This window comes from Sinohyriopsis cumingii, chromosome 8, assembly GCF_028554795.1.
Source record: "Sinohyriopsis cumingii isolate HCF-2022 chromosome 8, ASM2855479v2, whole genome shotgun sequence".
Classification (NCBI taxonomy): domain Eukaryota; kingdom Metazoa; phylum Mollusca; class Bivalvia; order Unionida; family Unionidae; genus Sinohyriopsis; species Sinohyriopsis cumingii.
Genome location: NC_142968.1, coordinates 63788206 through 63814672, shown reverse-complemented (window position 1 = coordinate 63814672; position 26467 = coordinate 63788206). Strand labels below are relative to the sequence as shown.

The following is a 26467-nucleotide window of genomic DNA, read 5'->3' as shown; positions in this document are numbered from 1 at the left end:
TATATAAATACACAGTACCGGATATTCTTGAAATACTAGGTCCAGCTTAAACAAATTGATTTTTGACATTTTGTAATGAATCATGTAAGTCTAAGGATATCTTGGACTTTGGATACTACCATATGATTCTACGTATAGTTGTAATTTGAGCGAGAGCTTGACTTTCTGTCGATGCCTCAATTAGTCATTTATTAGTCTACCTGGGAAACAATTTAACGTATATATATATATATATATATATATATATATATATATATATATATATATATATATATATATATATATATATATATATATATATTAATCTCTCCTTTGTGAGATTTTTGGACGCAAGTGTTCCTAATGATCTACTTATAATGTGTACTTACTCTCCCTATTGTCTACAAAGACGTTACATTTGAAAGTATGTTTAAGTACTTAGGCTTCATTGTTGCTTAAGGCAATGTTCAAGTATCTTTAAGCGAAACGGAAAAAAACACTTCTTCTAAGAATGTGGTGTCCAGTAAGTTACTAGACACAGTCACTGGATTTGTAAGTTTACCCAACATATTTAGATTTCCATAATGCTGTGGACGGAGTTAGTTAGCCTGATTTTGATCGTCACCAGAGCGGCTGCTGGTCAGTCTCCGTGTGTACCCACTGACCAGTGCATTGCCAACATTCTGTCACGGCTGGAGGCTCTGGAAGAAAATATTGGAACGCCACCAGTCGGTTCCAGGACTCTGAACCCACAGCAACCGGAGCAGTTTCAAGCTCCGATGATAATGCCTGTGCAAGGTAAGAAAACAGAACAGTTTTGAAGCAGTTGCACTCGATACCCATTAATCTAGCAATGCAAAATTATCTGAAATAACTTTTTTAATCTCGATATGTTTGTCCTTTTATTGCCATTGGGCGTCACGAACTCTGCATATAGCAAGCTTTAGTTCACATTTCATATAGACAATTCAACATTTAAAACAAACTCTGGAAGAGTGATGTTGTCAGTATAAAACCAGTTTGATATTTAAAACACTGTAAGCTAATTATGAATCTTGGTACACTTGTTTCTAGTTCCCGCAAATTTGTAGCATGTAATGGGCGCTTGAGATTTCCTTTACCGATCTTGGTCAACGTATTCTTCACCCAATGACTCTAAATATTTTTGCACTCACGAATGGAGCACAAATGTATTCCTGTGGGCGCACGCCTCCATCGTGTTTTCATGAAAATGTAGCCATCCCGGGGTTTCGATTGGCCGTTGAATTGAATATCAATGGACCACATGGGTTAGCTTGATGATCGTTTGCACTCTCGCAACACTAAATGTGCAGTGCTTTCCGCCAACTTCCAGCTTGAAGAAAACTATTCGAACAAGGTGAGATTTAATACCAAGGTACGGGGCCTGCCACATAGTAGAATATATTTTTTTTGAGAAGCTTTTATGCTTTTGAACAACACTATTAGCTACGTAACGTCTTTTACGGCTTATGAATTTCATAACATTGTATACAATCCATTGCATTATAATGTGGTAACGCGCTTTATTATATGCTCATTTTTCCCCGTTAACATTACATTGTCAGAATCGTTCAACATTCCCCGATACTGAACGCGTGCGACAATTCGCATACAGCATTCACGTGAATAAAGGAACTACTTTCTATTGTAAACAAACAATCACGCAGACGCCAGCACTTTTGATTTGTAAACAAATCATATACACTCGCGTAAGAGGCTTTTTATGTTGTGGTTGTTTAAATTTGTTTCTGAATGAACTAAAATATGTTTCGTGGACTGCAAAAACACCGAGCTGTTTTGGCACATTCCGCGTTGATACAATGTTACGGATTTAGGCTAGCTACATTATATAAAAGACGGAAGATTAAGTCCTTACAAAATAACATACAAGTGACAAGGCATATACTGTCTTCTTTATCTGGTGATAAGAATGGCAAAATAAAGTTTTACAGCCTGAATTTCCTCAAAATGTATTTTCTTAATTCTACAAATCCGAATTACATGAGCCATATCATAGGTTTTCAATCTGGATTACACATTTCGAAATTATGCTGTAATTTCGATGATAAGTGCAATTGCGTCCTCCTTACTTCACTCAAAATGAAATAAGCATTAAATTCCCATAGCGTCTTTTTGATAATTGCAATTGAAATACTTCATAATTTTCCCACGTTATGATTTCAAACATTCAATGACAGAAACAGAAACACATTTGCAGAGGTAAACACGCTTCTCCTGCGCCACTTCAATCCGATGTATTTCATGCATAATTTGCACAGATGAATCCAGTCCAAAATCACAAACTTTCGTCGAATTGAAACAAAATACCAAAAGATATTCATTCCAGATCAAATGGAAAAAATTGTTGCAATGCGCACTCATTCACAAAATGACTGAAAATTTAAATTTTAACTAGACACGCCATTTTCTTTCGAAATTCATGTCGAGCGCGCGACTAAGTTCAAATTTATCTGGGCGGAGTTATGTGCGCATTAATAATGATGTCATTGTGTAATGACAAATCTGCGCTTGTGTATTTAGTTTGGAATACGGCATTCATTCATTTACGTTGTTTATTGTAGTGTATTTTGTTTATATAATTAAACCTTAGGTAGAATAAAAAAATGACCATATATTAAAAAGGTTACTGCATTTGTATGGGAAAATATGAACTCGATTTGTCGGAAGGATTTACTGCACTCACAAGTTCGTGCAGTATTCCATCCCAAAACTCGTTCATATTTACCCATACAAATGCAGTAACATATAAATATTAGGCTATGAAGGATTGATGAACAATATTTTATATTAACGAATCGTTGTGTATCTCTCTCTCTCTCTCTGTATATATATACTGCAGACAAATCGAGGAGGTTGAGGACTGTAATCTTTTCGCTATTCAACGCAGAGAGAATGTCATTAACTACTTTTAAAAGAGTAGTTTCAGTACTGTGGCAAGGGCGATATGCAGATTGTACATTGCTAAAAAGACTGTTTGAATTTTGATGAGATACAAGCTGGGATATAGCAACATTTTCTAAGATTTGTTATATGAATGGGAGACTAGAAACTGGGCGGTAGTTCTTTAAATCGTTATGGTCTAGTGTTGGTTTCTTCAGCAGAGTCTTTACAATGGCAGTTTTGAAAAATGATGGGAATTCTCCGGATGAGAGAGAGGTATTAATAACATCAGTTAGTGAAGGCAATACTGGATCTAACCACTCAAGCAGCAGCGATGTTTCAATTGGATCAAGTTCACATGACTTTGTTGCACTCTTCAACACGATTGTACGTACGAAATCCATAGAGACAGGTTCAAATGCTGCTAATGGTTGCCGCTCAAATTCTGTATCCCAACTGTATGGTGACGACGAGTTAATTGAAATTGTGGTGTCAAGCTTATCTCTAATGGTTTGTACTTTGTCACGGAAGAAATTTGCAAACATGTCCGGAAGGTCGACTGGAGAGAAGGTAGTTGGAAGTGGTGTTGATTTGTTTATATACATAAACACGAGTTTGTTGTCGTGGACGGTCTGAGAGTGGCTGCAATTGCAACTCATGTAACCAGTATAGGTAGACCAGTCTGATTAAATAATTTCGTTAGGAATGTGTCAGGAACATAAACTGAGAAATTATCGTAGTTATACAGAGAATGGTCGGCACAATTGACAAGCTGCCCCCGGTGGCTATTGAAGATAAAATAATTACCAAGAATGTGATCGAAACCGTGATGGTAGAAATTGAGAAGTCCCGATGACTAAGTGCGCTAATTCGAGTAGGTATGACCAAAGCAGACAAATGATTGATAAAAAGCAAACATGAAGCAGAGTGGAAAAGTATAGACTGCAGTTACAGATACCGCGGAATGACCCGAGAGTGACCTGCTTCGCGCGATCGTACGTTATTTATTGACAGTCGTCAAGCTCGCCCAGAATGACCGTGGTTAGGCCGATAAATGAGCCCTTCACCGGTGACAATATTGGTTTTCGCTTTAGGGACTGATATCACCTATTCAGTACAAGCTGCAAAAAATTTCACGCAGCTGTGAAGATACATTCGGCTGGAGAGTTCTTTTGGTGATGTACATTACGTTTCCGGAGAAAATCTTATGTTTGATCACTTGTAAAGCCACGTGGATAGCACAACCATCTGTACTGTGGCCATTTTGAATTTCGCGCTAGATATAGCTGTTAAAAATTGCCGGTATGTGTCTAAAGTGTATGCATGTTTGTTCCCGAATGATTTGCATGCAGCAGAATTGCTTAAATTACTGAACAAATGACATCAAACCCGCATAAGGTCGACGAGTATCAACACATATTTAGGGGAATTTATTTATCGGACTAGACCGTGGTAGACCCTATGATTGCGTTTAGAGGGATCGCAAGCGATCTTGAATCAAACTCATGTGGTCCAATTATTTTTTTAACTGAAAGGCCATTCCAAACCTAGGGCGGGTTGAATTTGTGTAAAACTTCGGTAACGGAAATCTAAAACTCCCATTACCATACTTTCTATTTTGTAATGCTACCAACCCCCCGCCATAATATTAATTGCTATCATTGATTCGGATGTCGCTATTTTCGTTTGGACCGTAACGACTTATATTAAAGTAATATCGACGTCTCGGTAGTCCAAAAAATTCGTCAGATTGTTCTCTATGATATTTCACTGACTCTTTAAACAAAATGTTATTATTTCGCAAAACGATTTTAAATACTTCTTTGCAAGCTCAATAACTAGGCAATTGACTCTTATGTGACCGGCCAGTGGAGTGTCGTCCTAGATTCGTTATAGAAGGGTTAATTCATCAGATAAAGGTATTAAAGGTCCAATATAAGGGTTTCTGCTTGGAGTTAATTTCGGATCTTCAACACGTTCTTCTAAATTTCTGCTGCATAATTTACAAATTATTGATTGCAACTGAACTTCACCTAAGTTGACAAAAGGATTATTTAATTTTCTCCGGTTAGTGTGACACAGTGACTCAATTGTGGAACGATGAACCTCACTGAAGTGGTGATAATTGTAATGGATATCGGTGAAATACTGAAACACAAAACATAAATGATTTTAGGGAAATCGAAAAAAAATTCATTTGACTAACTCTAGTGCATACAACTAACCAGGGCAGAACTGACAATGTGGCAAACTTTGAATGCTGTGGTCCTTCAGGCACCCTGTCAAAACAGGCAGATTTATGCCCTGATAGACATATAGATACCTGCGGTACCTGTGCACGTACTGGTTTGTATTCTCTAATCATTGTCTCTGATCAGATGTTATTATTATTACTGATTCGGGCTCAGAAAAGTAAATCCATGTTTCATAACCTATGACAATCTAATTAAACTTCTTTGTTTATTCTTTTCATATTTGTCAAATACTATTTTGGGAATTGAAACCCGTGTCTGTTTTTGATCAGCCGTAAACAAATGAGGGATCCATCCCGCACACATTTTTCTTAGCTTCAAAGGATTCATCATTCTATTAGAAACAGTTGATAAATTAATTCCCACGATGATAGAAATATCTTCCACTGAAAATCGAGCATCAGCATCTTCAAATACACCTTTCACATCAGCCATTTCCCGTTCACCAGCCGAGGAAAACCGTCTTCCACAACGTGGTCATCTTCCAGGTATAGATCGTTGTTTTGTCTATTTATCGGCGTTAATTTTATAAACAGGTTTTAAAAAATAACCCTCGTAAAAATCGTATTATTATTATTATTATTATTACAATCCTGCCATCAATTCGCCATATATTCGCTTAATATCCGTTATTAGATAAGAACTGTAGCGTACAGAACATGTTAATCTAATTTCTCTGTGTGTCTGTCTGTCTGTCTGTCTCTTTCTGAGATCCACGAGAAGCTACTGGCAAGCTTTCTCACATACCCACATAGGCCGAACCGGAGATTCGAACCCATGTAGACAGAGGTGAGATGGCAGTGATCCGTATATATACTACTCTATATGATTTATTGTATTTTTCGTTCAACAGAGAAAATAAATATATTAACCAATCAACTAGCGACATCAGATTATTGATATGTTTCAATCAGTTAAATCGTTTCTTCCTTTAACTACAAACAACCAACAATTAATACGCTTCAATCAGTTAGAACATTTCTTCATGTAACTACAAAACAACAAACAATTAATATGCTTCAATCAGTTTAATCATTTCTTCATGTAACTACAAAACAACAAACAATTAATATGCTTCAGTCAGTTAGAACATTTCTTCATGTAACTACAAAACAACAAACAATTAATATGTTTCAATTAGTTAAACCATTTCTTCGTGTAACTATAAAATAACAAACAATTAATATGTTTCAATCAGTTAAATAATTTCTTCATGTAACTACAAAACAACAAACAATTAATATGCTTCAATCAGTTAGAACATTTCTTCATGTAACTACAAAACAACAAACAATTAATACGTTTCAATCAGTTTAATCATTTCTTCATGTAACTACAAAACAACAAAAATTAATATGCTTCAATCAGTTAAATCATTTCTTCGTGTAACTACAAAACAACAAACAATTAATACGTTTCAATCAGTTTAATCATTTCTTCATATAACTACAAAACAACAAACAATTAATATGCTTCAATTACTTAAATCATTTCTTCCTCTAACTACAAAACAACAAACAATTTATATGCTTCAGTCAGTTAAATCATTCCTTCTTTTAACTGCAGAAAACAAACAATTAATATGCTTCAATCAGTTAAATCATTTTTTCCTGTAACTACAAAATAGCGAACAATTAATGTTTCAATCAGTTAGAATATTTCTTCATGTAACTACAGAACAGCAAACAATTAATATGTTTCAATCAGTTAAATCATTTCTTCATGCAACTACAAAACAACAAACAATTAATATGCTTCAGTCAGTTAGAACATTTATTCCTGTAGCTACATAACATCAATCAACTTATATGTTTCAATCAATTCGAACATTTGTTTATCTAACTACCCAAATCAGACTATGTACACTGTTTTAAAGGGAGAAAACGCCTAATAAGTTGTTTATAAGGTTTGGTCCTATCCCATTACTTACCTTGTTATTAAAGGCAAAGCAATTAGTGTTCGATACACTTATGTAACCATGGAGTGAATCATTCATGCTCGTCACTTTTCCATGACATCCAACAAATCTTTCGATTTCCATGACATTTCCAATCCAGTGGGAAACAAACGTTTAATAGGATTTTCAGTTATTTCAATTATTCTGAACCCTGCATAAGTTATTTAGGTGTTTCTTTATATGCTTTTTCTCCCGCAAGAAAGCTGGAATTCGTCCAAAGCTTTAGAGACCATAAGAAGTGAAACTGGTTTGATCCTACCAGGAGAGGATTTATGAAACACTTGGTAAAGTTACCGCACTCTTGATGTGCTCGTAACTGAAGTACGAACAGTAGCAGTAAAAAAATTAATACAATGTTCTACACTTCAGGATGCCCTTGTATGCGGGACACAGATGAAATGGACATATGCTACACATGTGGAACTGATTTATGCAATAATATAGTAAGGAATGTCTCTTTCTCGTGTATACTCTCGTGTGTACATGACATACATACATACATACATACATACATACATACATACATACATACATACAATGAGATACACGCATAAAGGCAAAAAGGTAAATATTCATAAATGTGTGTAAAATCTGCATCTGTACGAGGTAGAAATCTTGTTCAATGAAACATACTGACGAATCTATTAATCTCAACTGTATGTTTTGGTTTTATTACCTCTGTGTGTGTGTGTGTGTACCTCTGTGTGTGTGCGTGCGTGCGTGTGAATACATTTCAACAGATTATCTTCGATGCACACCGCAGCAACAAGTTGGAGGCTCCAGGTCTACTCTCAGGATTGAGTAAAGGCAATAACGAACTATGTTTTCTCTGGCGTCCAGGGAAATCAATTTCATAAACAGTCGAATAAAATCGTGTAATCTTCATCTGATATCATACCCTAGACATATGACATAAGAAACATCCTTCTGCAGCTAAAAACTTAATTTGCTCAATTTCTTTCATCTACAAATTGTTCTATTGTTAAATTGGTTTGTAAATTTCCAACTTGGAAGTAGTAGATAAACGAACTGTTTTTTTTTCTTCCATGTAGGGTTTTCTTTTAGCTGTTCTTCTAATTCACCCCGTGATATTTTTAATCTTTTTGCAAACCATTTTGTATTTTATTTTAAATGGTTTAATAAAGTTAAAGTGACTTAAATGTGGTTATTACAAGAAGCGGTATAAAATGGCTTAACTTCTCCAAAATACATTTATTGTAGCGGTTTTAGATTGTAAATTGTTTGGTGAAATTTACCCTACTACAATGATTACTTTTTAAATTTGATATTGACCAACATCATATTGATTTACACCAGCAAAATTATACCTTTTAACTTATCATGCGCTGAAACTATTTTTAAAATTATTTTCACAAACGTCCAACTTAAATTTCTGTGATCTTGTTGTATGAGATTTATTTGTTATTATTTTCCAGCAAATAAAAACTTGTTATGCAAGACATGTGTTAAATATGATTTTACTATAATGTAATTTGCACTTTATACATTTCTAATTTAACTGAATACACGGTCGCTGTTAATGCCATACATTCAGTAATAAATGCATAATTTGCCTCAAATGTAAATAAACCACATGCATTAAAACGTTCTTCTTATTGCTTAGAAAATGATATTTGGATATTCAGCTGTATAATAAAGATCCGATCTATATATTCCTATAAATCTACAATATTGCCAGCAATATTGATTTTGTATCAACAAGTGCGTCCGCGGAGGTGGGATGGGGGTAGGTGCTCCTTCCCTTAGATTTTTAAAAAATATCCATTGTGCAGTATATAAATTGCTTTATTTATCATTATTTTTATCATGTTTATACCAGCAAAATCTTCACTGAATATTGTTCGTGCTGAAAGTGATGGCTTATTGAATAATTTTATAATTTTTCCGTTTCTTTCATTCTGCGCAATTGGAAACAATTTCTAACATTTTTCACTGACTTTCCATAAACAGCGTTATTCGTCAGTTTCAATAAAGTCTATTGACGATCACTATCTTGTTGTTCTTTATTTCTTAGATTTATATTGTAACTAATATATGCGTTCACACATGTGTTTGGTTTCAGTTTTATTATTCTGTGAACGTTTGTAATTTATAATTCTAGCATTGTCGTTTTCTTTAGTCAGCTGATTAGGTTCCTGATCAATTACTCCAAGGATGTCTTTATTGTTTTTTTTTTTTGTTTTTTTTGTTTTTTTTTAAATAACCTAAACAACTATTTTTGGTAATCTGATAATGAGATATTTTTTACTTTGATAGCTTCAGGTGCTAATGTATAATTACTATGTGTATCATGAATGTTTTGGATAGTTTCGTTCAACGTCTAGAAAATATCATTGAGAATTAATATAAGCAGTATTTAATATTTCATCAGTGATGCTTTCTAGATCAATATATTTGAATCCTTTTTAGGGAGGAGGCTGTGCTATAGGAATATAATACATTTGCATTAAGGTATAAAATATATGACGATACGTTTATCATAGTCAAGCATATATTTTGTTTTGCTTTTACATATACTTTTCCTGCAACCATTGATATATGAATTACCTTTCCTGAAACCTTGATATACGAACTACTTTTCAGGCAACCATTGATATACGAACTACTTTTCCTGCGACCATTGCTATACGAACTACTTTTCCTGTAACCATTGATATACGAACTACTTCCCTGCAACCATTTATATACCTGTGATTGATTTTTCAAGAACAAACTGTTAATCAGTATGAGAAAGAAGTTCATATTTTATTTCCGAATTATACCTCAATGAACAGTAAAATGATATTAATGAACCCCTTGAAACGTAAGATGGATCTAGCTTATATTTTTGTATCATGACTTCTCTAAACTTCTTGAGCCTATTAGCAAGATCAATACGTCAGTATCTGAATATGAATCATGATAATCTCCTAAATATTTGTATCCGAATGTTTAACCTAATCCAGTTTACCGTGAGTATAATCATTTTCTGACAAGTATTAATTTCTTCTTGTTTAATAAACATTCCGTTTCTCAGGTAATTTTGTCTATTTGTTCACATGATTAAATACCCTGTTTTGTCATACTTAAAAACAGTTTACAAATATTGCGAACATGATCTTCAAATCATCATCTTTCAATATTGTATTTATATTCTTAAGTTCAACAATAATAAAACGAAGGATATCAATGAATTTAAGCTGTAAAATATTTAAGTTCATGGTTTATTCCATTTATTTAGGAACGCAGGTTATTGCTTTATCTGAAGCATTTTCAAATTTTTTCGTAAGATGTCCATCCTATCCGCTTTAATTATGGAAAATGACAAGTATTTTTTTTCTTATGGCATAATTGTAAAGTTTAAATTACAATTGCTGTTTACTGCGCCACTATCGTTTATTTGCATAGCAATGATCTCTTTTTGAATTCCTTGTTTTGTATCATCTGCTTATTTTAATTTTTGCTGGTTGTTTAAATAACAAATTGATAGAATGTTTTCTTATTCAAAATATTTCATGGACATTTTAATGGTATTTATTACTTCCCTATTTTTATACTCATTATGTTTTGTTATATATCACTTTGTACTAATTTATTACAAAAGAGAATGCACATGTTTTGCAATTATTTCTTTTTTATTATATGCGTTTTCTTTGCTTAACAATATTCCCAATCTTTACTAATTTTATCGAATTCGAGTTCTTTCTAATGCACTAGCTATATATTCCTACTCTGTTTTTAAACTTTGATTTTTGATGTTGTAACATGAAAAATTAGCAGTTTTTCGTGACTGCATTTTTGGATACCATTTAGTATAAGCCATTTTGTAACATCAACATGTATCGAAGTCAATAAAGTTGGTTATTTTCAATCATTTTATGTGCAGTGTACTACTGGGATTCATGTTGTGATTTTTAAATAAATGTATGACGATGCTAACAGATGTAATCCAAATATATCTAAAAATGAAACGTCTGTCTAATACATATACATGTATTAATGAACTGGCTGAAGAATATGATCAACCAGGGAAACAACAGAATGACGGAAAATAGAAAGATAGACATATAAATGTACCGTAAGCTAACATGTATACGTGATGTGTGCAGGAAACTATGACAAAGTGACAAAAGCCTTTGCATATGAAAATCATAACTCATAACCTTTCTTATAAAGTCTGCATGTCTCTCCAGGCCCCCCCCCCAAAAAAAAAAAAATTAAATCGCTTGCCAATGCCCCTTCCATGTAACAAGCGCTTATTTCGTCTTATATGTTTGTTGATATTTTGTAGTTATCTATATTTCTTATTTTGTTATTGTAATTCAGGTTAATAAAATGTATCATCATTTATCCACGTTTCAATCTCCTATTTCATAAACAATGGGGTTAATATATCTAATATTTTATTATCTTAAAAAATCTCTTCTGGGCCAGTACGGAATATATCCTTTCTCAAAATTGATATTTTCTATTAGATTTTCTAAATATATTATCTATTTTATATTTTGGCCTTTTGTTCATTAAAATAATATATGTAAAGCATTTTTATACGTCATTAAATGCCATTTTAATATATTTTTGTATATTGTATTATTACATTTATCCAGCATTCGTAGTTGTAAGCCTTTGCCTCACTTAACTTATGGAGTATTTAAGTATTATTATAACTGAACCATATCTTAACCGTTTTTCTTTTTATATAATTCTGCTTTTTGTCAGCCCTAATCTTTTCTGTGTTTTTGTTGTTTTTTGGTTAATAATTCTGTAAAAACATCTGTTAATTATAATTTTATTCTGAAATGATATTGCTCACGCATGTCTACTAAATGTATGACTCACGGATTGGAAAGAGTTACACGCTTCATTATGCTTAGTAAATTTATACATCTCAACGATATAAGCAGATCCTATTGAATCGATTTAGTATGTTTTATGCGGCGTGAACGTTCTTTTTATGAGCTCATGTAATCCATTTGTTAATTATGTCGTCTACTTCAACGCATTGTTCATTTTTCTTTATATTGGCCTAAACTTAATATATTTCTTAGCTTTATGATCGGTTTAATAATTTTTTGTGCTTCTCTTGTATTGTTTAATCTATATGAAAATTTCAGTACTCTATCACCTTGTGATTTAATGGTACTTCTACCACAGGATCTAATTTATTAACTGGAGTCCATTATCTAACCTGTTTCCTCAGTTTCCATGTATGCAGTACCGACAACCTGTTAGTGTTAAATTGTATTCTGATAATAGAGCTTAAACATGTTCATGTACATTTATTTTATCCCTTTGCTATAGGAAAATGTTAGTTTCTCTTGTTCCATTTTTGGAACGTACTCCTTTAAGAAGTTTTCAAAATTATTTTTTGTTTCACAGAAAATAGTCTGCATTTGTACTTTAAATAATATGATTGCATGTATTATTTATTTATGATGTTTCATTTTTAAACTGAAATTTCTTGGTTGTTGTTTTTGATTGTTTACACTTGTTGCTTTTGTTGGCTGTATGTACCGTTTTTTACACCATATATTGAACATATACTTTTCATTATCTTTCTATTACATTTGTATAGTTAATAACCACATCATGTGTATCCTACGTTGTTGTTTTTGTTTTTGCACTTTGAACAACATTCTTTCTTGTGTTATACAAGTGAGCTATGTTGTATCTGCATATTATTTAATTAGGTGTGCATTACAATGACTTGATGTTTGAATAATAAGTAGCAAAATATCTATTGGCCTTTTTATTATCTCTATATACGTGTATAGTAAATAGACAAAACAATACCTTCGTATATTATCCAGATGTTATATATGAGAAACGCTGTCAACAATTTCCTTTACACTTACATAGTTTAATCAATATCTAGTGAAAGTAGCCCAAATGAATGAAAATATTCAGTTTCTGTGCATTTTGGATCATAAAAGTAACCGTATTATTTTCGTCTTCTCTTATTTTATTTGGAAGCATAGTTTTGTTAAAAAAAACTTTAAAACAACCTCTTACGTTTAATATTTATTTTTTCTCATAATCATTTCAATTCGATTATTACTAATAGATTTAAGTACATTTTATATATTTATCCGAGCCATATTTTGTTTCCATCGAGTCTTATAGCGAGTTGTTTTCTTTGTGAGCATTATTTAATTTACTTCAGTCATTGGTGTTGGTTTAAACTCAGTTTTAATTTCATGTATGAAATCTTATATTATTATATTTTATTGAAACCGTTTTAATTCTTCGAATCTTTTCGGGTTGATAAACCAGAAACTAGAGTTGTTCTTCTTAGTACACCTTGATCCGCATCTGTGGCTACTGCCAGACCAAAATGTGGCAGTATATTTCCTAATTTTGTAGACACCTTTCAAGCTCTTTTACAAAACGTACATTAACTGAAAAAATAAACCTAGCATATATTTGTCACTTTATATTCGAAACAATAATTTATCTTGCTGCAATCATATATTTCTGTAATTGTGTTTTAGTCCGAGTAATTCTGCCGTAACCACCGTTTCTGTTTGCTTTTGATATGGTTGGCCGCTTTTCGAAATAAGTATTTATTAATAATTGTTTTTAATATTTTTCGATAATAATACGGGAACTTTCATTAGACTTATTATATTACATGGTCAAGCAATATAATTCTTCTTACCATTTTGTACGTAAAGGCCACTTAAGATAACAACATAATAACTAAAATCTATGTAACCTCATTATGACTTGTACTCGCTCTCAGGTTTTCTTTTCCACCATGCTTGCTAACATCAAAATGAAATATAGGTTATATAGTTCCAAATTCAAAAATATTTATATTTGTGTCCTATTTTCAAGGTCTGCGTTTACTTACGGCATATTGAAACATCTTGAAAAATTGTTATTTGGCTCAGGAAAATTGCACTTTAGGGCATGTAGGAGATCTTGAAAACTATTAACGAAAAGGGTCTTAAATTTGCATGATCAAATATATTGATTTCGTCTTGGTCATTAGTTCTGGCTGCACTCAGAAATGCATTATACATATGCCTTTGCAATTGTTTAGATGCATTGTTGTGATTCTCCATGTCGGATTTACATTCGTTATGATTATATGATTATGGTTATGTTGCCTCTATACTTTAATTTGATCACAATATATATTTTGTGGTATAACCAGCTACTCTTGTTGTTTCAATATTACTTGCCACTGACAGCGACAATTAATGTTTGTGTCTCCATAAGATAATTTGGCTTTGTCAAATTTATTGCAGTTATTCCATCTGCTCTCCTAATTTAGTGCAGAGATGGATTGCTCAATAAAATGATGGACTCTTTAACACCACGAAATATGGTATTTATATCACGAGATGCACAAAGATAATGTATAATAGCCACAAGCAAAATAAAACAAAAACAAACAAAAAACAAAAAGCCCACTTGTTTGATCTAATAGTGAGAATCGGTTGTTTTGTAAATCCCTAATTATCACATGCCAATAATCTTGCATTAAACGCTGTTTTTTTTTCTTCTCCAGTTACATCGATGTTTCCGGATTAAACTGTTGCTAGTGTTGTCATACAATTTCATATTTTCAATCGAGGCATTAGCACTTCCATTATCACTAAACCACAACATATTCGATGCTGAAGAGTTTGCATTATCATTTAAATAAAAAACTAGTCATATTAATGTAACAGTTTGTTGAAGCTAAATGAAATTTGATCTAGATCTATCACACTATCGTTCACCGAACATTGGGCAATATGATATCAATGAAGATCAACCACAACATATACCATTTCGGAAGAATAATTCCAGATATTAGATTGTTAAAAGAAGAAACTAAAATAAAAAATAAAAATTACATATCTTAGCCTTGAAAGAAATTATAGCAACATAAAATTTAATAATGATAACAATCGCGTTTGGTGATTTTAATATGATATGTTAATGACCAATATTAAAAAATACTCTTCGTTATCAAGAAACAAAAACACAAATTGGATAAATCTAACTCAGTTGTAGTATGGTGTGCAAGAGAATATCGGGCGAAATACACGTTTTGCATTGCTTAATAGGCCAATTAACAAAACAATGTCACACAAATGATGATCGTTGTTTTGGAGACATCAGTAAAAACTTATATGAAATTGTTATAAGATATACACAACTGAGACAAATTCTTTTATGATCTTTGATAAAACAATTTTAAGTCTACCAGCGGGATATAAAAAGTGAGTCTATCAATTTCATATGTATTCCTAACTCATTGCACAATTTGTATAATAGCTATCGTACATATTCTCTTGATTATTAAGCAATGAAATATAAACAAGCTGCACCAAGTGTACTAAAAATGATAAAATTCAATGAGGATACCTTATACGATTTCATACTAAAACAATTGCAAGTCATTGATTATTGTTTTATTTAAACCATTTAAAATAAAATACAGAAAGGTTTACAACATAAAAAAAGCGTATAAAATTGGTTAAGAAATAATAAAACTGTAAGGCAACACGATATGAACAATTATAAAACGAATTAAAGAAACGTGAAAATCATAACCAACAAAGATATGTACAAACGACCCAAAATAATGTACTAAATTTTAAAGAAGAAAAAAAAACCCAGAAAAAATACACAAGCCTCGGCAAAACTGATGATATACTGTAGTCATCCTGATTTATTAATGTGCATGTGCTTTTCATAAAACCCGTCCTTAGGTTATAATTGTCAATAAATTACATGGAACTGAATGCCTATGGCAAATTCGTCTAAATAGTACAGCGGTCGCCACTAGTCGGCACCATCATCATTGACGATTCTTAGGAAGTATTTTTCTTAAATCATGTAACAAAGGGAAAGATATGTTGTCATGTTATCTTTTTTTCAGACTTATGCAGCAATCTTGGGTGATCAAGAAGCAGGGAACAATGAAGAACTGTGCATACCGGGTGTGGTAGGGAAAGATAGATGGGTAAGTAAACCAAGAAATTTTCACGTCTGCGTGTTTATTGTGTTTGTGCGTGTTCGAGCGCATTTCATGTGCTTAACCTAGTTTGAGCATAGCTTAGATACGTGTAATCACATTTTGTGACTGACTACTTGACTAAAGATAATTACATATTTAGTATCTTATATAATTTTTTTCAATCTTCGGAAAATCTAGCGCTTATTCAGGTTTAAAGGATACAAAACAGAAATGTATTCAATGTAACCCCAACCACAATCTGTGGCAGATAAAGCTGTATTCATTGTTCAGTGAAGTATTCGGAAGCTTGTGTGTAAACCTTTCAGTGCAGCATGTCGTTTTTAATTCTTCCTATTCGAGGTGAAATGCGACAAGATTTCATTCCGATATGCTAAATTATATCTTCGTTTCGCACATCGTTGCAAAGATGGTTTCAACGTACAATCAGATATTTAGATTTAGAAAATAATGTCCAATGCAACAATAAATTCCAAGGCATGGGAAAATACATTCCAACACAATTAAGTTCAGATGATATCGTTTCATTCTATTTCCGTCTTCTTGTGTCACATAGGAATAAGATTATGATGATGTTTATCTGTTTATCTGTTCCAAATTGACAGAATAACGAGTATGTTGAGACGGTAGAAGGTGGCATGCAAGAGGGGTCACTCATCCTGCTGCGAGCCTATTTTGAGACTGGCGAAAGGTAACTGTATTAATCTTTCAGTTTAATTAGTTTTGTCATTCTAATTTATTTTTCCCTTGTATTTATCTTAATTACGATCATCATCATCATATTGTGCAAAAATCAAGTGAAGTTCTGTATGGACGTAAGCATGTACTTGCTTCTTGTGATAACAATAACAACAACACAAAGGGATAGCGATGTGGTATTGCTGTGGTAGACAAATCAAAACACAAACCTATAAAATAAAACACAAGTCTATTCACAAAATAATAGAAAAAAAAATCAAACATTCTCCATGTATATAATGCATATAAAATGACGCGGGAACATTATTAAGAGAGCAAAGATTGTGTACTCAAATTTACTTTAATGCACTCAAAGAAGCTGAAGTTTATGGAAAACAAGGCGACTACCGTCTTCGCTAGTCAAGGTTCCGATGTGATAGGCCTATCTACAGATTGGCGTATCGAGCAGATATTTCTGTGCTTCTTTTCTGTGAAATTCATTGGATGCGGAGGCTAGCTGACACATGCAATAAAAATTATGTTGTCCAAATTTGAACACTGTTCCTATGTGATCGAGACAAGGGGAGCACACAACTTGAATGGACTGATAAATAAGCAATGTTCCACTTCCGGTCCGTGTTTGCACTAATAGCTTATACATATAGACATGTAATGGCTTCCCTCTGGTACGCAGCCACACTTTCGATGTTAAATTTAAATGTACCACGCTACTGGTTAGTTGGCAGTATATACAAAGGGAGGCAACTCATGAAATCCAATAGATGTTGCTAGGACAAAGCACCAATATATCTGTTCAATCCGCGATCTGTAGATAGGGTTATCATATCGGGACCTTGGCTAGAGAAGATTGGTGACTACTCATCTATCTATATACTCCTTACGACTATTATGTTTTGATGAAATCATCCTTAGATTCAATGTCTACTTATTGCACATTGCCACAGGACCTGTACCTTTTGTCCTGTTGGAAGGAAGTTCCGGCACAGAAGGAAAACATGCTTTCACTATTTTATATTCTATACTAAGTAGACGAATACTACATACAGCTAGAGCAGCAGTTATAAATGGATGTGGTAATTAGACTGCCAAGAAACGCATATTGCAATTGATAGTAATGGCATACTACGACATTCTAAAGAGGATCGAAATGGGGACGAACAACAATCTAGATAAAAATGATGTGAATAAACCAAGATTAACAATTAGTGCAACAACTGTAAATGAATGTGGTGATTAGACTCGCCAAGCACCTCAGGCTGCAGTTGATATTGGTTACATACTAATGCATTTTGGATATAACCGAAATGGTGAAGAGCAACAATCTATATAAATATGAGACGAATAAACCAAGATTAACTCAAGTGATATTCAAGAAGAGCAGCCTTAAAAATGAATCTTTTGAATAAGCTTACAAGCATCTAGAAACTCATGGAAATTAAGTTGGCCTAGGAAATCACGTACAGATTGTTACAAATTTAACGTACTTGCATGCTAATACAGCGACCTAGATACACTCACCAATATGAAGGAAGAATCCGAGGATTTGATATATGTTTCTAAACAGGACACAAAACCTGGTTTCTTTCTGCAGAGGGTGGTCGTGATTGGTACAAATTGATATTGTACCCCTAGAATCAGCGCCATTGCACAGAGTAGTGTCATTGGACATTTGCTATTGGTGAGTTTCAACAATGAAGGGATATGACACAATGAACTGTAGTATGACGATATTTCGTAGACGACACCATGATATATAAAGCAATTGAGTCAGTTGATCAACGTGAAGCACTTAATAGATGACATCAACAAAAGGAGAGAGTGGTCAATGATGTGGCAACTGAACGCCAATGCAGCCAAGAGTATGGTGATGCACTCAAGATGCAACAATGCACACAATACCTAAAATATAGTATGCATAAACGGAACAATAACCAAACTTACAACCATATCAGAAGAAAAGAACCTAAGTGTTTTGATGGATGACGAATAGAACTTTCACAAATAGGTGGCTTAAGTGGTTAATAAAGCCAATAAATAGCGTACTGACGGTGATAAAGAAAACTGTTGTCCATCTTGTAGGAGCTACATTAACAAAGCTTTAATTGACAATGGTTAGATCTATCTTAGTGTATGGGAACAAAGTGCACTCCCCAAGGGTCAAGATGGACATGGATAACTTAGAGCAACACAAGTAGTTTATTTAATGCCGAGGCAATCAGGGGTAAGGTGCCTTTCCAATTGGCACACAGCAGTAGTTGGGTCAGCTGATCCGATGGTCGGTTTCGAACCCGAACCATTTTTGTCCTGAATTCAATTCACTAACCACTGGGTCATTGAAGTACCTTGAGCATTAGCACGAATAGTTTTGAGATGGAGAAAAGTAAAATAGATCCCGTCTGTATTTATAATTTTAGTTAGCCCATTGTTCAAAACAACTCTCAATTTAAATGTTTGATTATTTGTTTGTTTGTCTGTATTTATCTTCACTACAAAACCGAAGCTCCTTGCACCCTTATTTCATTGAGTATCTTAGTATGTATTTTGCTTGCCCTAGTCGCTATTCTTCTTTACTCTACATCACACTTTACATCCCCTTTAGCGAAGAGTGCCGATTAGTAGGCATGGACGCTGGCGAGCAGTGGTAAGTGATGGTTAGTAACATTTTGTATTGGTTACTAGGCTAGGTTAATAGGTGTGAGTGCTAGTCAATAGAGATGGATGCTTGTCAAGAACTCGGTCGCTTGGTCAGTGGGTGTGGGTGATGGTTGGTGCATGTGGATACTGGTCAGTAAAATACCATGTTGGTAAAAAGCTGCGACTGCTGGTAAAGGTGTTGGTGAGTAGAGGCAGGTGCTAGTTAGTAACAGTGTTCTGGTTAGTATGTGTGGGTGTTGGATACTTGGCTTGAGTACTTGTGAGTAAGACAGCATGGTGGTCAGTAGATGTGAGTGTTGGTCAGTAGGTATACATACTGGTGAGTGGAGGTGGATACTGCTCAGTAACACTGTCCATTAGGTAGTATGTGTGAGTTTTGGTTTGTACATGATTGTGATAATCATTAAGACAGCTTTTTGGTGAGTAGATGTGGGTAATGATCTGTAGGTGTGATGGTTGGTCAGTATCCAACATAATGTTAAATTTCGCCTTGTCCCCAGACCCATCCGCAATAGAAATTTTGTGAACATTTTTCACATTACTTTTTTTTTTGACACAAGGTCGTCCCATAACGTTAATCCTATGGACCTGTGTTAAATTCCCATCTATCCAGAGGGTTATACTTACTCGATGGCAGCTTAATGTTAATGTACCACTACCCCAAACCAGACTCAGTATTAAATTAAGAAACGTCCCTATACACTACTACCGGGGATTTGTTATCAGACATACTTTTGATAGCTTCTAGACATATCTCAGCACGAATGCTTTCTTTGGATATATATATTTTTTTATTTGTGTCAGCTGTATCTGGTGTTTTCTCATAAATAATGTATCCTGTAATTCATGATCAAAATTCACAGTGATGTTATTTTAGGAATATTTGGTAGCACTCATGCTTGCCTATAGGCGTCAGTACCACAACAAGTTGAAGACAGCCACTTCTTTACAGAAACTCCTCCTTTAGCTTTTAACGTTTATTTGAATTTTTAATGAGATGTTAATTTTTAACCTTTATAGCAAACATTGAACACAAAAATGACTGAAATGACAACTCAAAACGAGACTGCAGTCGGGGTCAAACGGTCTGTGATTTATGTACCCTTGTTACTAATGAGCCATTTTTGTCAGCTTGCGCCGTCATTCTTCGCCACAGAAATATTTAACTACTAATCGATCTTCTCTACGGAGAGCTTTCCGTCGTTTAACTGTTTCATTTGGCTGTGGCACTGATATCCGTTTATGTATGGGGTAATACCTGGGGTGGTACTAAAGGCGGTTTTGTTAGAATCGGAACATTTTTTTGAAAGTAAAGTTAGATACCCGGTATCAAGATGAAAGAATGTTATGATACGTCAGAGATTTCATGAAAAGAAGGTTTGATGGTGAGCAATGACATAAATTATAAAGCATGCAGTTTTAAGACATTAATGTAATATTCAATGTACAAATCAACGCTCCCTGTGCAGTTTGAGATGATGTGATCATTACAGCATGACATCATCAATATGGCATCCCCATTTTACCAAGGTGTATCGAGAGCCGCTCTCCTGTGTCATAGGTAAACAACGCCACTAAACACATGGACCATGTGACCGTGGGGTCACCCTCATTATAAGCTGTAATTAGTCATTTGTCCATTGAAACTGTGCTGACAAAAAGATGAAACGTTGGTACTAAGAGTGGCTCAAGGTTTAGAATTTTTGTTGCTTCGTTACTTTTTTGAAAGTCGATTAAAAATGAGAAATAAAAGCAAAGCAGGTGTTTCTTGGAGACAATATCAGATTTCAACTTGTGGTGACAATGACTTTTCAAGAGAAGCACGAGCTCCACTTGCTTAGGTTACTAACTTCAGAAACTGGGACTGGAATAAAGTCAAGATGTGCGCATTTACAATAAGCACCTGGGAGAAAATGTCGATATACCTTTTCATATACTGTGGCCTCAATTTCTTTATATTTGGTATTAGGGAAAAACGCTCTGCCTAAATCGTAAAGCTGATTCAACTTGATGCCACCACGTGTTCGAGACATGAACTTGAAATAGTCCAAAATACACTGACTTTAGAAGTTCTTAAAATAGAAAAATGAATTTTGCCAAATTAGATTATCCTAACTTCCTAATATGCATATAACATATGAGGAAAAAAATGTTTAAAAAATTACTGGTTAGATTTAACTCTTTCTCTAATTTACTTCTGAAGTCGAGGAAGTGAAAATAACCAAGCGAAGCTAGACGTCTTTTGAGAGATGCACAGCTGAAGTAAAGTCAAGCTATATACTCTTAACCCAAAGTACACCAAAAATGATACACCGAAACAGAGGGAATTAGAACTTAGTGCTACTGAATTCGTAATAAGCCATGTACTAAAAGTAAAGATGAAGCCCTTATACTACTAAAGCTCTACCAAAAACGGCAACAGCGGCTTCCGTCATGCAATTAATGCACGTCTCATTCATCAGGGGCGCATCCAGAAGAGTTTGGGGACAATGCCTTACTCCATCGGATTCCCCCAAAAAGGAAAAGAAATGAGCGCCAAACAGTCGTAATGTTTCCTAGCTTGCGTTATCTTTACAGCTAGATGGTTACAATTATGCTCTGGACACGCACAAAATGCAGAAGCGTCTACGGGCTTCGCCACCTGGACCCACACCAGGGGTTCCGTCCCACAAACCCATCGCCTATTTGTTTACGCCAACACTAAACGATATTTCTGGATCCACCCCTGGGAACCCGTTGTTCACACATTTTCTCACACATTTTATATTGGCCCCTTGTTTATATACAGTTATGAGCTAATATCGCCGTTGACTTGTCCATGTTTGGATCATCAGATTTGTACCTAGGTCTGCACTACTGGAACACAAATATCCAGCTCGCCCTACGATTACTTCAGTTCGCCTTACGATTATTTCAGCTCACTTTACGATCTCTCCAAGGTCACCCTAGGAATACTCTGGCTCACCCAAGGATTACTCAAGCTCACCCTATTATCTCTCCAAGCTCCCCCTACGATTACTGTGAATCACCCTATACTTTCTTCAGTTCACCATACGATTACTCCATCTCACCCACGATTACCGCAATTAACCTTAAGATTACTCCATTTCGCCCCACGAATATTCAGCTTACCCTGCGATATCTCCAAGCGCGATGAATCACTTCTGTTCGCCCTGCGATATAAACAATTACCTTCTCCGGCGCCGGCGCACCCTATGTGTATTCCAGCTCACCCTACGGTCGCTCCAATTCATCCATTTTGAACGATATGGCGTGTCATATAGGAAAATGCCAGAGCTGACGAGTTTTGAGTGACTAGAACATGAACCTTTTTCACCAATCGCCATGGTTTGTATCCAAATAGTCTATACCTGGACTACAGTAAAAGGTGCTACTTTATCCTATCAAAATGTATACTCCTATCAAGCCCGTTTTGCAAACGATGCAGAGGAAATTGTCGTGTTTGCTAAGGGTAGTAAAATACATCTTCCTTAAAGTACGATGGCTGTCATGTGGTTATGTTTAACTTTATTGACTAGAATTCATACTCATGCTATATTCATTCCGTTTATTTATTTGTTTATCAAGGTTTTCTATAAATATCAAAACCGGAAACGATTCTGGGACTTCTGACACCGCATTCCACTTCAATCCGCGGAAGAACGAAGCGGTCTTGGTAATGAACTCGCGCGAGGAAGGGAGCTGGCAATCAGAGGAAAGAACAGAGTCGGTTGATTTTATTCCGTATATCTTCCAGAGAAGACCATTTGAACTCAAAATCGCCGTATCTTCCTCTGGATTCCAGGTTAGCATTGCTGTGGAACATTTAAGACTTTACAAAATTTCTGAAAAATTATCACCATTCTTGAATATGATCCAGTTCAACTAGTTTCTCAATCCGACTTGAAATCTCTAATGCTCACATAAGAGTGATTGAGCGAGATTTACTTTTGTACGCCTTAACCAGTTGCAAGCGCCCGGACATCTTATTACTTTATATAATCAACTCCAAACTAGAATCTTAGGTGTGCCATAAATTTAGATTAAAAAGGTCCTTAAACCACAGTCATCACACGTGAAACTACAAACTCTTCAGGGGCCCCGAGTGGCCGAGTGGTCTAAAGAGCTCTCCGTTACGGATTACTGCCATATCACCTATGTCTGCGTGGGTTCGAGTCTCAGATTCGGCTAATGTGGGTATGTGAGAAAGCTTGCCAGTAGCTTCTCGAGGGTCGGTGGTTCTTTCCGGGGATTTCCAGGTTTCTTCCTCCACCATTAATACTGGCCGCCATGTATAGCCTATCGTGTGCTGAAACATGGCGTTAAACCCTACAACAACAACAAACTCTTCTTATGAAAAGTTAAAACATTTGTTAAAAAAATTATTTGATGATGTTATGAGAAGCTAATACTCATCGTTCTGTCGGTGCATACAAACTACTTTACAGAAACGACAGTTGACGCCATGCCTGACAAATTGCTTTGAATGTACGATTAATCATTAACACTTCCATGTAAAGGTCACTTGCTCATAATGGTCAAATTACTCGGACCCGAGGATCCATATCTGTTATTTAAATGTCATGTTCAAAACGACATAAACTGCTGAGGATGGTCAGTGGTTGCCTTAAATGCTTCCCAAGACATATTGGTTTCTGAACATAAGATTTAAATTAATAGCTGTACCTTTACTGTCCTAAATTTTGAGAATTACAAGTTTTATTTAATTTCTTTAATGAGTGTAAGGAACAGAAACATAATATCACATGTGTTCAGTAGTGAGAATTCAAAATATTGCATAATTTTTCTCTTGCTAATTTTTGACCTCCTTCCTGCTCTTTTTTTGTGCCATTTAGGTGGCTATCTTTGTAAGGCTATCTGTTTTTAAATGCAACGTTTGCCAAAGGTGACCACTGTATATAAGTCTGACTTAATTTCCTACAGTTGGATTAAATATATTTGCACGGATATTATCCGAATTAGTTCATGTGTATCAGCTGAGAATTCGGTGTGTAAAAGCTATATGCAGCAACAGTTAGAAGCTCAGAATTATCGTAATTTTGTAAAAAGAGAAAGTAGTTTGATCTATCCTCACTTCTACAATGCTGCTACCACTGCTACTACTACTACTGCTGGAAATGTTGCCTCTGGAAGTTTAACTACATCTGCTGAAGCCATTCCTGCTGCTATTACTAACACTAGAGTTATTGCAACTATTGCAACTACTTCCATTACTGATGATGATACCGCCACAACTACTGCTAACATTGCTGATGATACAACCGCAACTACACCTCCCATTGTTGATGATGATACCAACGCAACTACACATACCATTGTTGATGATGATACCAACGCAACTACACATACCATTGTTGATGATGACACCGCCACAACTAAACCTATCATTGTTGATGATGATACCGCCATAACTACACCTCCCATTGTTGATGATGACACCGCCACAACTACACTTACCATTGTTGATGATGATACCGCCATAACTACACCTCCCATTGTTGATGATGACACCGCCACAATTAAACCTATCATTAATGATGATGATACCGCCATAAATACACCTCCCATTGTTGATGATGACACCGCCACAATTAAACCTATCATTGTTGATGACGATACCGGTACAACAAATACTACGATATTTGATTATGATACCGCCACAACTAATATTACGATATTTGATGATGATATCGCCACAACTACTACTACCGTTGTTGATGATGATACCGCCAAAACTATTACTACTGTTGTTGATGATGATACCGCCAAAACTATTACTACTGTTGTTGATGATGATACAGCAACTACTACTACTACCATTGTCGATGCTTATGCCGTCACAACAACTACTACCATTCTTAATTATGATACTACTACAACTACTAGTACCACTGCCGCCACAATGACTACTACCATCGTTGATGATGATACCGCTACAACTACTACTGTAATAGTTGAGCAATAAACAGCATTAGTATTAACATCTGTAGTAAAATTTGGATTAGCATTAGTTGTAGCAGCTGTAGTAATAGTTGCATTAACATTAGTAGTAGCAGCTGTAGCAATAGTTGCATTAACATTAGTAGTAGCAGCTGTAGTAATTGTTGCACTAACATTAGTTCTAGCAGCTGTAGTAATAATTGTATTAACATTAGTAGTAGCAGCTGTAGTAATAGTTGCATTAACATTAGTAGTAGTAGCTGTAGTAATTGTTGCACTAACATTAGTTGTAGCAGCTGTAGTAATAGTTGCATTAACATTAGTAGTAGCAGCTGTAGTAATTGTTGCACTAACATTAGTTGTAGCAGCTGTAGTAATAGTTGCATTAACATTAGTAGTAGCAGCTGTAGTAATTGTTGCATTAATATTAGTTGTAGCAGCTGTAGTAATAGTTGCATTAACATTAGTAGTAGCAGCTGTGGTAATAGTTGCATTAACATTGGTAGTAGCAGCTGTAGTAATAGTTGGATTAGAACTAGTAGAAGAAAATGTAGTAGTTGCATTAGCATTAGTAGTGACAGCTGCAGTAATAGCTGTATTTAAATTATTAGGCGCAGCTGTAGTAATAGTTGCATTAGCATTAGTAGTAGCCGCTTTAGTAATATTTGCATTAGCGTTTGATGAAATGTCATTAAATTGAATAAAGCAAGTTGCATAAGCTGTAGTAATAGATTCTCTGTAACGTCTCCCTCTTATAAAGAGGGGTGGTTAATTGGGTTTGGCTGCGTTATCCAGAGGATGACCTATCTCGATATTATAGCCCGGCGGGAGTGAAAGAAGAATGGGATTTCAGCAGAGGACTGAGCGAGAGTACTGGTAAGAAATAAACAATACGAGCCCCCTTTGACAAGAAAATAACAAATTTAATCAGAACAAATTAATACCGGCAATTCAAATTCAAGCTAGATTAAATAAGTAGAATTTAACAGGTGTGTCCAATTTGGATTATTACATCATCATAACGAGAGGTCAAAGAGTGCAATATCCACCTTCATTCACTTTGGCCGT

The 26467-nt window shown here is 34.8% G+C and overlaps 1 protein-coding gene across 1 annotated transcript in view; it reads left to right on the top strand.

Moving 5' to 3' along the window:
* The first annotated feature begins 493 nt into the window (after positions 1-493).
* Positions 494-26467, top strand: part of LOC149793681 (32 kDa beta-galactoside-binding lectin-like) — a 36249-nt gene continuing 10275 nt past the window's right edge. The window contains exons 1-5 of the mRNA XM_089967656.1: positions 494-777; positions 7480-7553; positions 15989-16072; positions 16690-16775; positions 23027-23243. Coding sequence (XP_089823782.1) covers positions 564-777; positions 7480-7553; positions 15989-16072; positions 16690-16775; positions 23027-23243 — 675 coding nt within the window. The 5' untranslated portion in view covers positions 494-563. The remainder of the gene's footprint in view (positions 778-7479; positions 7554-15988; positions 16073-16689; positions 16776-23026; positions 23244-26467) is intronic.